The 12,867-nt window shown below is 43.8% G+C and overlaps 1 protein-coding gene across 3 annotated transcripts in view; it reads right to left on the bottom strand.

Annotated features, from left to right (window-relative positions):
• Positions 1-12,867, bottom strand: part of AP2B1 (adaptor related protein complex 2 subunit beta 1) — an 80,817-nt gene that overhangs the window by 67,245 nt on the left and 705 nt on the right. For all 3 annotated transcript variants that reach the window (XM_087752126.1, XM_087752129.1, XM_087752128.1), the window contains exons 2-5: positions 9,028-9,085; positions 6,995-7,100; positions 5,587-5,722; positions 3,561-3,806 (exon numbers count right to left, since the gene is read on the bottom strand). In XM_087752126.1, coding sequence (XP_087608252.1) covers positions 3,561-3,806; positions 5,587-5,722; positions 6,995-7,100; positions 9,028-9,064 — 525 coding nt within the window. In that variant the 5' untranslated portion in view covers positions 9,065-9,085. The remainder of the gene's footprint in view (positions 1-3,560; positions 3,807-5,586; positions 5,723-6,994; positions 7,101-9,027; positions 9,086-12,867) is intronic.

Below are 12,867 nucleotides of genomic sequence, written 5' to 3'. Positions count from 1 at the left end.
AGGTTTGCCTTAAGACAGCTCTGGGAAGAAATGAGGGTTCCCTTTATGGAGGGAAACTCTTCAGCAGGATCCCAAGTGACAAAGGGCACCACAAGCATGTTAGGCCCATCTGTAAAGTGAGATTAAAGACTCCATCCACAATCAAACTTCTGCAGTGCAACCACCCAGTAACTGAACCATGCCCTTGTACGTGTTATTGGCCCGTTGCCCGCACAAGGTAAGACATCTCAGATAACTGAGCTGACATGTAGTAAGCCACCAACCCATCTGGTAACTTGCCATATATATTCATATCAATATATATGCCATTAGAAGTTTGAATTAACTAATCCAGGAGGAACTGCAAAGCTACCACAGAGAATTTTCAGAAAAAGCTGGTGAACTACCAGGCTCGGCTGTCAGTCCTTTAATCACAACTACAGCCAGCTCCTCTGGAAGGGTGCAATCCTATACCTGTTCTAAAGATCGCCATATTGCTGTATTTGAATGAAGGCCAGATCCTGACCACAAAAAACCCAGATAAAGGGGGAAAAGCACCTTGGCTATGCACCTACAGCACCTCAACAGGACTTCAAAGCAATGCCCTGAACATCCCCAATCTCTGTTTGCATGATTCTACAATAATAAAACTATTAGTCCAAAAATATGGAAAAAATAAAATTCAAAACATTTCTGACCAGGTCACCTCCAGCTGAGTCAGACATCATTATGATGAGGGTGATTTGAGCTGATAGAAACATGCACCCTGATCTCTGCACAATTACAAGGCAATTAGCAAGCCACAGATGGAGTTGTTACTCTACCCAGCACCCAGCTAGAATGCCTGGTGCTTGCTCATGTGCTAGAGGCAGCCAATTACAAAACCTTAATAAAACCCTTCTTGAAGACTATTTTTCAACCGGAGTTTTTCAGCTCCTGCTCAAAATCCTCATTTCTCAGAAGACAGAACAAGTGTGGATTTCCTGTCTACAAAATTCTGCTTCATTAAGTGTCTAATGTTGCCTATTTACACAAGGCATCAAAAGAGGAGAAACATTTATAACATACATATGAATGAGTTTAGATAACAGGTTGCAATGATTGAGATACACCATTTACAGAGGAATAGGCCATAAGGATGGCTCCATCTGTACGATGCCTTTCAGTAATCTTTCTTTTGATAGCCGATACTGATACGTACATTTTACTTAAAAAGAGCTTCCAGGCAGGGCCGCATTCCACCCGATCATGGAGAAATACCTTAATAAATATCAACTTGCACACAAATATAACTTATCTGGCAAACACAACTCCTGGTCATCAAGAACCCCCACTGGAGTTTCACATGGAGAAAGCAGCAATGAGCTGGATGGTTTGACTAAGGCGACAAACCTTAATTAGGGGTGGATAGCTCCTGTACTTTTGAGGGAATCACTGTGCCACAAAGGCATGAATTTCAAAGGGGACCAAAGGAATAAACTTAACCAAAAGGAATGCCTGTATCTATTAAAAATTGTAACCAGATTAAATATTGTATTAAGTCAGCAGCTATAAGAGCCCCAAACCTGATAAAAATCTCTCCTCATGCACCCTTAAAAAGCAAGAATATAATGCCCCATCTACAGTAAATATCTGGGAAACCAGTACACTGAACACCAGCCACATGATGCTCTCAAAGTCTGCAGATCCGAAAACACACCACAGGCCTCTCCTCTTCATCACTATCACTCCTCCAAATTGCAGTCTCCTGCTGTGAATCCTCAGCTTTGGGAAGAGCAGGTGAGTACAACATGAGGCAGGTACTGTTATCCTGCACAGCTTCAGTAGCTGTAGAGCTGCAATCAGTTGCAGCAGCTGCAAAGGTTTTGCTGTCCCAGCCCATCCTCATTACCATCAAGGAGCTCATTAGTTGTCCTGATGTTTTATTAGGAATCCCTATGCTACTTTTGGCCATTTATTTAGCAAACGGAGCATACACTGCCCTTTGCAGTTTCTCCTCTTCTCTCCATTCATTTAAGTCAGTATTAAGCTAATGTACTTTTGAAATAGGTGTCGGTGCTCTCATAACAGCTAATAGTTTATTTACCAAAACAGTTAGTTCCATAGAGATCAATGAGCTGAAAGGGCAAGCAAAATCTTATTAATTTCTCCTGAAGTACCACATCTTTTCAGCCTGAGCTCCTCAACTCATATCTATGTGGCTGTAATCAGCAGAAGAAAATTAAACAGTTGGAACCAAGGCTAGGAGAAGAGTAGGTTATATCCCTTTCCACAGCACACTCCACTGCTGCCTGTGAGCTAGCGAATGCCAGGGGCCAGCATTTAAGTGGAACTAAAACAGCCCAATCAAGTACTTTCAGAGGCTGCAAGGCACAACCTCAACATTAAATTAAAAAAAGCAGGTGTTCCCCTATATGCCTCAAAATTGCCTAGACAGAGAGAGCATCTTCAAGTAGTCATCAATATTCATGCAGAAGCCTGGTATAAAAAAAATAAAAATCAGGGAGGCATACAAAAAGAACAGCTTGTAAAAGAGCCGGATATCAGAGGCAATAGCTGCCTCTATCTTCTGATAGGCACCACCACTCACAGACTTGTGCCTGTGAAAGCCAGACACCTTTAGTTTTACTGTCTTTACAAAGCCATAAGAAATGCAATCGGCAGCCTTCGCTCTCCTACTAAAGGAGATGGTACCTTACCACCTGCACTTGACTTATTCCAGAGCTGCCCAAAGACAGCTATAAGAGGACAGCAATTTGCTTTATGTGGTTTGATTCATGCACCATAGAAAGAGCTGTCAGACCTGCCCTTACAACGTGAAATTATATCTTTAAGCAGAGTCAATCGGATTTGTGCTCTAAGAGAGCTAAAAAAGTAGCAGTCACATCCTTAAACTGAGGTAAACCAAGGTGCAGAAGTTTTCTTTCCTGATAGGAGTTACGACAACATCGGTATGCTCACTGGATTCTGGCAAGTCACAGGAAAAAATATTGAATGAAGGGATTATGCAGTGGGGCACTTCAATCCATTGCCCACCATATTTTAGCTACAAAATAATAGTGGAAGATGCCTGGTGTGGAAACGGACCCTTCGTCAACCATGATAACATACTGGTTTAGTAGGTAACTTACTCCTGTGAAATTCTTGGTCTTGATCTCCACCCCTGCTCTGACAAATCATTTAACTTTATTAAATACATAAGCATTGATTTTCCCCACTTATTACAGGCCAGTGGATTTACCTGCACTAGTGAATTAACTCAGCCAATCCCTTACTGCAAGAGCAGCCAAAGCCTGCAGGAAGGCGACAGCTACAAGCTCTCACCAAGGCAGCAGCATCGATTATTTCTTGCTCTCCTGACCAATCTGACCAGGAAGTTAAACGTTTGCTGCAGCACTCAAGACAGGCAAAAGCACAAACAGATCTAAGAATAGAAGGTATTTCCTATTTTCTGAGGCAACAAGCATTCTCTAACCAATGCATTCATCGCGGTGCCTCAATTGCAATTAAAGCACCTTCACGTTTCTGATTATCTGCCCATTACAAACTCGAGCAATGCGCTGGAAGGACAGATACATTACCATGGGATTGGAGTCTGCAATCAGGTCACGCAGAGAATCCAGAAATCCTTGGTCCTCCACCATCTGGGCATTGATGTCATGCAGCTTTGCCACACAGACAGCTGCCGTCTTTCGTACATAAGGGTCTTCATCCTTCAGACACTTGCGAAGAGGCTCACACAAATACTCTGTGATTTTGTCCACCCTGATGCACCCCATTGTACGGACGGCCAGAGCACGGATGAGAGGGTTGGGGTCTTCACAGTCCTGCAATGGGACAGAATATGCAGTAAATGAATCTGCATCTCTAGCCACTGACATCTTCAAGCTGTTCTTTTTTCAAACAAAAAGCATTCTCTCTGATTACATCCCCAAAAAAGGCAATTATTTCAGATCAGGGATAAAAGGTGGAACTTACTGGTTCACAAAAACATTCTACACCATCTCAAGATGTTTTCAGGCTATGACAGCCTGTAAAATACCAAAACTGTGATGTCTGTGTCCCTTGGTTCTCCCCAGGCAAAGCTTCTTTCAACACGATCTAGCAGCCAAATCCAAAGTACAGCTAAGCTAGAGAGGCAGCTCTCACCACCCAAAAGCTAGCCACAGGCAACTTTCAGGCAGAATAAAATACTGGTTTCCAGCCTTACTGGTTTAAAGGAGAAAGAGAATATTATGGGAAAAGTCAACAATTAAACACAATGCAAAAGTCATCAAGGTCCATTTCTCACAGGCCATCAGTTCTAGACACGAGCACCCCTTAAGTTTGCAACATATGAAGCGCTAGGCAAAGGCTGCTCTAGAGGTGCTTCTCTGATGAGAGGGGAAAAAAACCAAAAAACACCAAACAAAAAACCAGAAGGGAATCTAACACTTTGTACTTCAAGCCTACGTAATTTTCCATGCATCCAATCCATCTACATCTCTGAGCAACACTCCTCCAAAATCAGCCTATAAAAGGATGGATGCAGGATGACCTACAAAACCACAAGGTACATTTACCCTTCACTGTTTAAATTCCCTACAGCTCAAAAACCACCTGAACGCATCACTTTTAACGCATACAAGAGAAGTGACGTCTCTTACCAGTGCATTCAACACCTTGAACTGTGAACTGCGTGTGAAGCGCTGAGCTAGTGCAGACTAGTGTCAACACTTTCTCTTCGCTAACACTTGTCCCTCAACTTGCCAAAAGGGACATCAGACATTTTCTTGCACAGAAAAGCATGAAGCTGGAAAATATCATGTTTGTTTGCTAGTCCCTTCTAACACAATTACACTTTAAAGACATGACAGACAACAATATTCTTTCCAGAGAGGGAAGCAGGACATCTCTGGCCAGAAGAGCAGACCTGCTCACAGCCTAGGTCTTCTCAACTCTCTCAGCCTCAGGCACCATGCTAGAAACTTAAAACATGATCAGATTCCCCAGTGTCTTGGATTTTATAATGCTCTAGGAGGAATCTCAAACTTCCTCTAAGCACCTGGTTTTAACTTACATAACATGGGACTGAAATAACATTTCCTAGATAAGGAGAGGCAACTTGACAACAGAATTAAAGGCAATACAGCGATCAGGCTGTTATTTTTCCAGTGAACCATCTTTCCCTTTCACCAGAGATAAAGGTTTTCCACACGGAGCACAACTGAAACATTCAAACAAGAAGTAGATACCCGTATGACAGAGATACTACAAAGGCTGGAAGATGGAAAATATAAATTCTGTTATCCAATACCAGAAGTTGGTCTTTAATGATCATTAGTAAAACGCTAGAAGCAGCTTCTCCTGGAGAAGGCTGTCTCATAACCACTTACGGGGTCATCTTCTCTGCAATAACTAACAGCAGCAAGCGAGAGAGAGGACCCAAATCTGTTGGATTCAGCATGCCAACTCTTTATTTTCTGCTCCTCTACAAGCACGCTCAGTCCAGAGACTCAAGTACAAAAACAGAGATAAACAACAGCTCAGAAAGACTAACGGACAAAGGAGACGTGGTGACAGCCACTGCGCCGAACCGTTTTCTGATGAGCCGTGGGAGCAAGTTACCTTCACAAAGCTGTTGACAGCCATAATGGCCATATCTGGCTGACTTTTGGCGTAGTTCATCAGGTACAGGTAGACCAGCTTCTTCAACTCCAAGTTGTCAGTCTGCATGCAGTTCACAACATCAGGAAAGAGAGAGCTGGACAGACAACAGTAGGCAAGAACAGGGAAAACGCAGTGATATTACATGGTATGCAAAGGGGATAGTAACAATATCAAGAAAGCCAAGAAAGCCAAGAAAACTAGAGTTCCACTTTAAGTACTCTGCTGTCTAACCAGAGGTCAACTTCCCTCCCAAAACAGTTTGCAATGGCTTTTTTAATAGCTTTATCATTTAAACACTTCTAGGGCTTTAACATCAGCCCGTTCTGAAACAAGCGGAAGCTAATGCAATTTCCTAAAAGTGTTTTAATTGGGGATTTCACCGAACAAGAAAACCCTACCATGCCAGGCCTGGAAATGAACCCACAAGAAAAGAAGCTGCTTAAAAATGTTTTGGTAATGCAGGACATTTACAAAGAACCTGCCAAATTTCAGACTAGTAAACTCTAGAGTCATTAGGAGCTTAAATGCTGACAAACTGAGTTTCACTCAAATATCAAGAGGCAATCTGTAAACAGCAGGGCAGAGAAGACCGGGAGTTACACAAGGATATCTGCAGCTCTCAGGTATGCTGTAGAGATCTAAAGGTGAAGGGCAAGTGCTGCCAGCCAAAAAGATTATTTTTATTTCCTTCCAGTTTATCTGTTCCTTCATTCTACAATGAAGTCATGATGCTAAATTTGCAACCTTATATTAATTTCCGTGGCAACAGACCACACTGCCACAAATCCAGGACTACTGTGACTTTATGATAGACTCCAGTAACAGGAGAAGCTGGAAGGGAGAAAGCATTCACTCAAGCAAGTTTTTCTGGTTGCCTCAAAGACAGAAAAAAGTATTGCGGACAGTGTTGCAGAAGGCCTGTGTCCTTTAGCCACTATGAGGTAAAGGTTCAGTTTAAAAAAACATTCATTTTAAAGTGTAGCTTAAATTTATGCTATGACAAATATGGCTAAGAAAAACACTTGGAATTACCTTCCTAACACTAAAATCCATGCTAGCAAGCAGTGAGATAGCATCATCTAAAGTGACATATTAAATGGTTGAATTCTGGATGAGTTTTTAAATAAAAAGGGCTAATAGGCACCTAGCTAAACCGTCACTGAAAATGGTTTTTTCTTTTGCTTTCAATAACAGGAAAGAGCTTGAGAAACCTGTGAATCAGGCATAGCATAGGCAAGGACACAGCCAGCCTCGCTACCCAGCCGAGATGACAAACTCAAAGCTGTTCCAGAGATGTGTGCCACTACACCCGATGGAGTCCCTGGAGAACCAGAGCTGCTACAGGTGCAAGAAAAGTTGCTTTTACCTGACATCCTTCCCCACGGTCATGGCTGCAATAACCTTCTTTACAGCTTCTTTCCTCTTCTCTTTCTTTTCATTATTGAGTTCAGCCTTCAGTTCAAAAATCTCTCCTGGCAGAAGACAAAACAGATTGAGCCTCTTGGGAGAAGAAAAGGGTCTTGCTTTAGGGATAGTTTAAAAGTGACTTTTTACTTTCCCAGCCTGTTGTTCCCATAAAACTGGTACAGCAACACATGGAAGCTGTCAGACCTTATGGAGAATGTGGTTCAACAAGAAGCAAAGCTGCGGCACTCAGAGAATGATATGGGCTATAACTTGCAAATGAAAAAGCAGTTAACAAGAACCACACTGCATGTTGCAGCTCTCCCACTTCTAGAACATTAAACCACATCACTGTAGCGTCTGTTTCTCAGAGGCAACTATTATACAACCAGGATGAAAAGATATTTGGAGACGCCAGATTACTGCCTGCAAGAAAAAACTAACTTAGCTAGGAATTTTGCCCAGACTTTTTAACTTTTGCTCATCATCACCTGCTTCCTGCAAACGCCGTGAGAAAACAGCAGACTGCAGTGTAGCCAAAATGTCGTGATACACAGTGGCAGAAACAGGACTGCACAGATTTAGTCCAGTGGAATAAATTCCTCCCAAGCTAGAAATACAGAGCTACTACTAATAAGAGCAGCAAGTAACACAGCTTGCCTGGATTCTGAGGTTCCCAAAGCAGCCTTTTCCATGACACTAATTCTTCCAGATATTACCAAGTGGAAAGTCAGTTCAGGCTGGATCACAAAAGTGGCAAAATAAAGCAACACGTGCAAAAGACAGCTTATCAGGCCTGTTCCAGACAGAGCAAGGGGTGTGAGAAGGATAGTGCTTTCGACTGACAGACAGCTTCCCCAGGAAGGACAGCAAGCAATATTCCCACTGGAAGCCACAGGCTGAGGACACATTACAAATATCAAAATATCTCTGACAAAATACATTCTACCTTCGGTTCCTACACACCAATGCCAGTTTGTCAGATCAGCAGCACTAATGATAGAGCTGAGCCAGCAGCAGCAGTGCGCTCACTAGAGCTCAGACCGTGCAGGCTGGCCTCTTGCAGCCATCCCAGAAAAACTTGCCTGATACTTTAGGACTGAACTTACAGATAGAGCTGCTCGTTAGAAAGATGTGAACTGCATTTACTTTATTTATGAGCTCATTCTGAAGCTTAATGAAACATAAATAGATCAACACTGTAGTTTTTTCACTGGCAAGCATTCATCAGAAACATTCAGCCATTCTGAAAAGGAGAGGTTAACACAAACCATTTTCCACATCTGCTGGAGAAAGATGAGCAATACCAGGCTTAAATTGCAACCAGCAAGAGCTGGGATAAACATGGTTTTGTTTAAGAACAGGTTAGACAAATAAAATGTGCCTGAGACAGTTTCAGCAGAAGTCCTCTGCTGAAACAGGTAAACAGGTAAAATGTCCCCAAAGATCCTTTCCTGTCTTCCCATTTTTAACAGCAGCAGTTTGTCCTGAGGTGAGGTGACCACCACACCCACGGTACAGCCAAGGGAAAGTCAAACGAAGCACTGCAGCTTTGCAGGAAGCGGCAATAGGAAATCCCATTATCTTTGCAACAGCTTGATGTAAAGATATACACCTATACCTTAAATATTAAATGTCTCTCAATCAACTTAATCCTGTGATGCCCAACGGAACAACCATCCTCAGTCTTGAACTTGTTAGTCCATAACTAAAACTTTCTCTGACCAGATATGCACTCAAATCCCAATGTTTTGTTCTCTGATCCTTGAGAAAGCAGCAATTTGGGTCATTTTGTGCAGCACAAAACCGTATAATACATCAGTTTTGTCTTTTGTCACCATGTGCCCTACTTTAGAAGTTTCTCCCTGGATGATTAAGACAAGAAACAGGGACAGAGCTAACAGGAAAGCACAAGTTCTTCTGCATGCAGTTAAAAAAGCTGTGTAAAAATAGCCACCCACCACCTCCAATCCACTGCACCAGCATAACACTAACCTTTTTTATTGGTCGTGAAGTATTTGGAGTCCGTCATGGTTCCAGTTCCTTAAAACACCTGAGAATAATAATAAAAAAAGAACAAGCAGTCAAACAGCATTCGGAGCTGACGACACCCAGTTTGCAAGGCAGGAACTCAGAGAAAGGACGGTTGGTGAGTGCATAATGTAAGGGAAGAAGCAAATGCTTTACATCCACAGGCAGGAGTTTCACAATCTTCATTCTGCACCTGCTGCTGATACTACTTGGTAAACCCAGGGATTTAAAGGGCTCAGATGAACAATGTTAGTGAAAACACAACAGCCTGAGGCGGACAGGCTAGGAAAGCAGTGGTGCTCAGTCCAGCTTTTCAAACTCTCAATCTCGGAAAAGAAAATGCAGTTTTTAACTCCTTATAATCAGCAGATCTTGACACGTTCTGCAGCTCTTTCCCCTGGGTACACAATTTCGTTTGCCAAAAAAAAGAACTGCACATTTAGTATCTCGACTGGAAGCAGAAGTCCATGTTTCAGACAAAGGCAACTGTCAACTCCCCCTAACGATACTTTCCTGTGTTGCATCTTGATGGAAGGAACAACTAACCCTACTCGCAATACCCACCCCTAGGCCCGCTCATTTCTTTCCCTTCTTTTGTTCCCGGGAGATGCAAAGCAATTTCTTGAACAGAAAAGCCATCACTTTTCAGTTCTCTCAAGCTTGATGTTGAAATCTTTCTCTGTCAAGATCTGACATCCCACCTCTAACACACACGAGCTTATTATTTCAGTGCTACACTGCATTTTTATGGACAGGACCGAAAAACACGACTGGGCCAGCAAGTGCTTAGCAGAGCCAAGAGAATGGTCTCACCAGCACTCTTCTTGCTCCGCAGAGCCAAATTATTAATACTTTAGAATATTGGGATTGCCCAAACATATGTGGATATCCATGATTTTATTCTTACAATTGCCAGCTCTGTGACAAACATGACTCAAACAATTTTCAAGTACTGGCTGAAAAACAAGCATGAGAGGTGGGCACTTTTACTGGCTTTTATTAAACAGTCTGCATCAGTGCTAGCAACCTATGACCCTAAAACCATCCCAAAAAGGGGGTTTCCTACCTCTTTCCTCCTTTTTCTATTTTTTTTTTTTTTGCCCAATTCCCCTTCTCTTGTACATAATTCTATGATCTTAAATGCAGCAAAGCACCAAGTCATCTGTTCCCTAACCACTGCCTGCCTTGCCTCTAAACCTCGCAGGTCTTGCTGGCTCAGCAACAAAAGGACAAGCTTAGCTTTGAACTCCAAGACATTGCCCAGCAGTGCAACCAGCTTTCTGTTTCTTAACACTTTCCTTCCTCATCCCTGAGCCAAGCCCACCACCACCACCACTCTTTTTTCCCCCCTATCCACCTCGATCGATTTAATACCTCAGCAGTTAAATTCCCATCAGCAGCAGCTGAGGGTAATGCCACAACTTCTACCACCTTCAGCATGCTCTACAGCACGGCAATGCAGAGCAGTTGTAATCTTGCCCAACTGCCAAGCAACCAGATGAGAAACAACCTGTTGCTTAGCCCAGTTCCCCAGAGCTTCTGCCTGTCCTGTGCCTGAGTGGTTGCCGCCTCATCCCAATTAGGCAGTATTACTGGGTTTGGTTTGATTTTGCTCCCTTTCTGCTCCTGCCAAGCTGGAGAGCAAACTATGCCTGGGGACAGCTCTGGAAGCACATTTCTCCTGCTGGAGAGGTTTGCCCTCCTTCCAAAACAAAGGCTGGGTTAGGAAAGCCACATGAGCCACAACATTGCAATCTTTCCAGCAAAAAAAAAAAAAACACAACCCACAGCATCACAAAAGAAGAAGCTGTTGTGGGTCTTGTTTTATAATTAAAAACACAGCCCATGTTCAGCTGCAATGTTATTGCTGACACAGTCCTTCGGATTTGAGCCCAGCTTAAAAGATGACTTAAATGTTTTCCTCTATGAGAGTATTTGGCATGGTGCCATGCAAAAGGCATAAAACATAGTCTTGCTGTTCTTTGTTTGCATTATATGTGGATTTGCCAACCTGGGTCATACCTCCCAGCTGAGCTACTCTGATATTGTTTTAACAGTGGCCAGAGCAGCAGATTATAGACAAAATCCAGGAGGAGAAAAACCCCCACCATACACATCATCCCAGTTGCATAAAGCTACACAGAAGAAAGCTCGCTGAATTTCAGAGGTGATATTTAAACCCAAAAGCAGGACATTTCGCTGTTTCTCTAACTTCAGATCACATACTTGGAAACATGAAGAATCCTAGAAACACTCAGACTCAGATAAGGCTAAGCACAGCACATGTATTTACAACCTGTTTTGATAGATGCAAATGAGAGCTGACTTAGGTCAAAAAGCAACTACCATATTCCAAGTGCAGCACAGGAGAAAGCGCTTTTTCTCACAGGCACAAGGATTTTTGCTTCATGTATGTCAGAGCTTGCTTTGCACATTATTCAGAGGCAGCTTGCTAGCAGTACTGAGTATTATCTCATCCACTAAGCAAACTCAGCGTGGTTTACAGCAAGTCCCAGATGAAGGCCAAAAACAAAATAGCCCAGATATACAAATAGCAATGTTTTAAATAACTCAAGAAAATGCCAGCTTCTTGTACACAAATCTAAATTGAAGAGAGCCAAGATAAATTACAGCAACATCACAAACACCCTTGTATTTTTAGGAGAAAAACTATATCAGATTGGCCCCTCCTTACTGTCGTTCTGTGTCCAGCACTTGCTAAGGTGGGAACAGGTAAGAGCTGTTCAAGCTGACAGCAAAAGGCTCCTGTTCCAACCGCAGCAAACAAGAACAGAAGAAATAGAGGAATTTTTCCAGAAGCTCTGGCAATGCTTAATGCTATAAGCATTGGCTTGACATTTAAATGTAGACTGAACCAAAAATATGATTAAATGAAACGCCTAAGGAATCATCATAACCAGAAAGATGTCTCCTTAGCCCAAAACCACACAGAAAACTGGATCCTGTGTCTGACCAACACCTGCTTTGCCCCATGCATGACTCCAACGACAGCCTGACCAGCTCCCCACCGCTGATTTCACATAGGTGTAAACAGGAAGGTAGCAGGCTTGAGGCCTCACTAGTGACCCAAGCTCCCTAGCACTGAAACAATCCAGTGTTGCACCCCTAAAACTCTAAAGTGATCCCGGCTTACGCTCCAGCTGGCGCCACCACCTCTTATCTGCACCCACTTCATCCACAAAGCCTCTTGAGTAGCCGCACGATAGCCCAAGGCTCCAGTGGCTCAGGGCCGCTGGAGTGTAAGGGAACTAAACAGAGCGGCTGAACAGGGATGGCAAAGGGAAAGCAGCGCCTCAGCTTCAGAAACCCGCAGCCCTGACAGCATGTGTTAGGGGCAGGTAATCCGTTTCCATCTTGGGGAGCAAACACCCCTTTGGTGCTCCCCACCCCATTCCCAAGCGCCCTGTGGTTCCTATCACCTCCTCGCTCCTCGGACCCCCGGCCCAGCTTTGCCGCCAGCCGCCCCCCACAGCAGGACTCGCAGCCCCTCCGCCACCCGCGGCACCCACCCGCTCTCCTCCCGGGCATCCCCAGCCCCCTCAAATCCCCTGCCTACCAGCCTTCCCCCCTCAGCAGCACCCCCTCGACCTCTCCCAGTATCCCCCAGTTGCAGGAACATCCCTCACCAATCCCAGCTCCCCTCCCCACCATTCCCAGCTCCAGCAGCTCCCCTCCAGTGCCTGCCCAGTCCCCCTCAACACCCCAGCCCTCATTCCTGCCCAGTCCCACCAGTATCCCAGTAGCTCGCTCTGCTCATGCCATCCCACCTCCCTTCCCCATTCC

The sequence above is a fragment of the Nipponia nippon genome, unplaced genomic scaffold, assembly GCF_047370975.1.
Source record: "Nipponia nippon isolate SJK-2023a ecotype South Korea unplaced genomic scaffold, ASM4737097v1 scaffold_15, whole genome shotgun sequence".
NCBI classification, from domain to species: domain Eukaryota; kingdom Metazoa; phylum Chordata; class Aves; order Pelecaniformes; family Threskiornithidae; genus Nipponia; species Nipponia nippon.
Note: the sequence above shows the minus strand (reverse complement) of the source record. Positions and strands in the feature narration are given on the sequence as shown.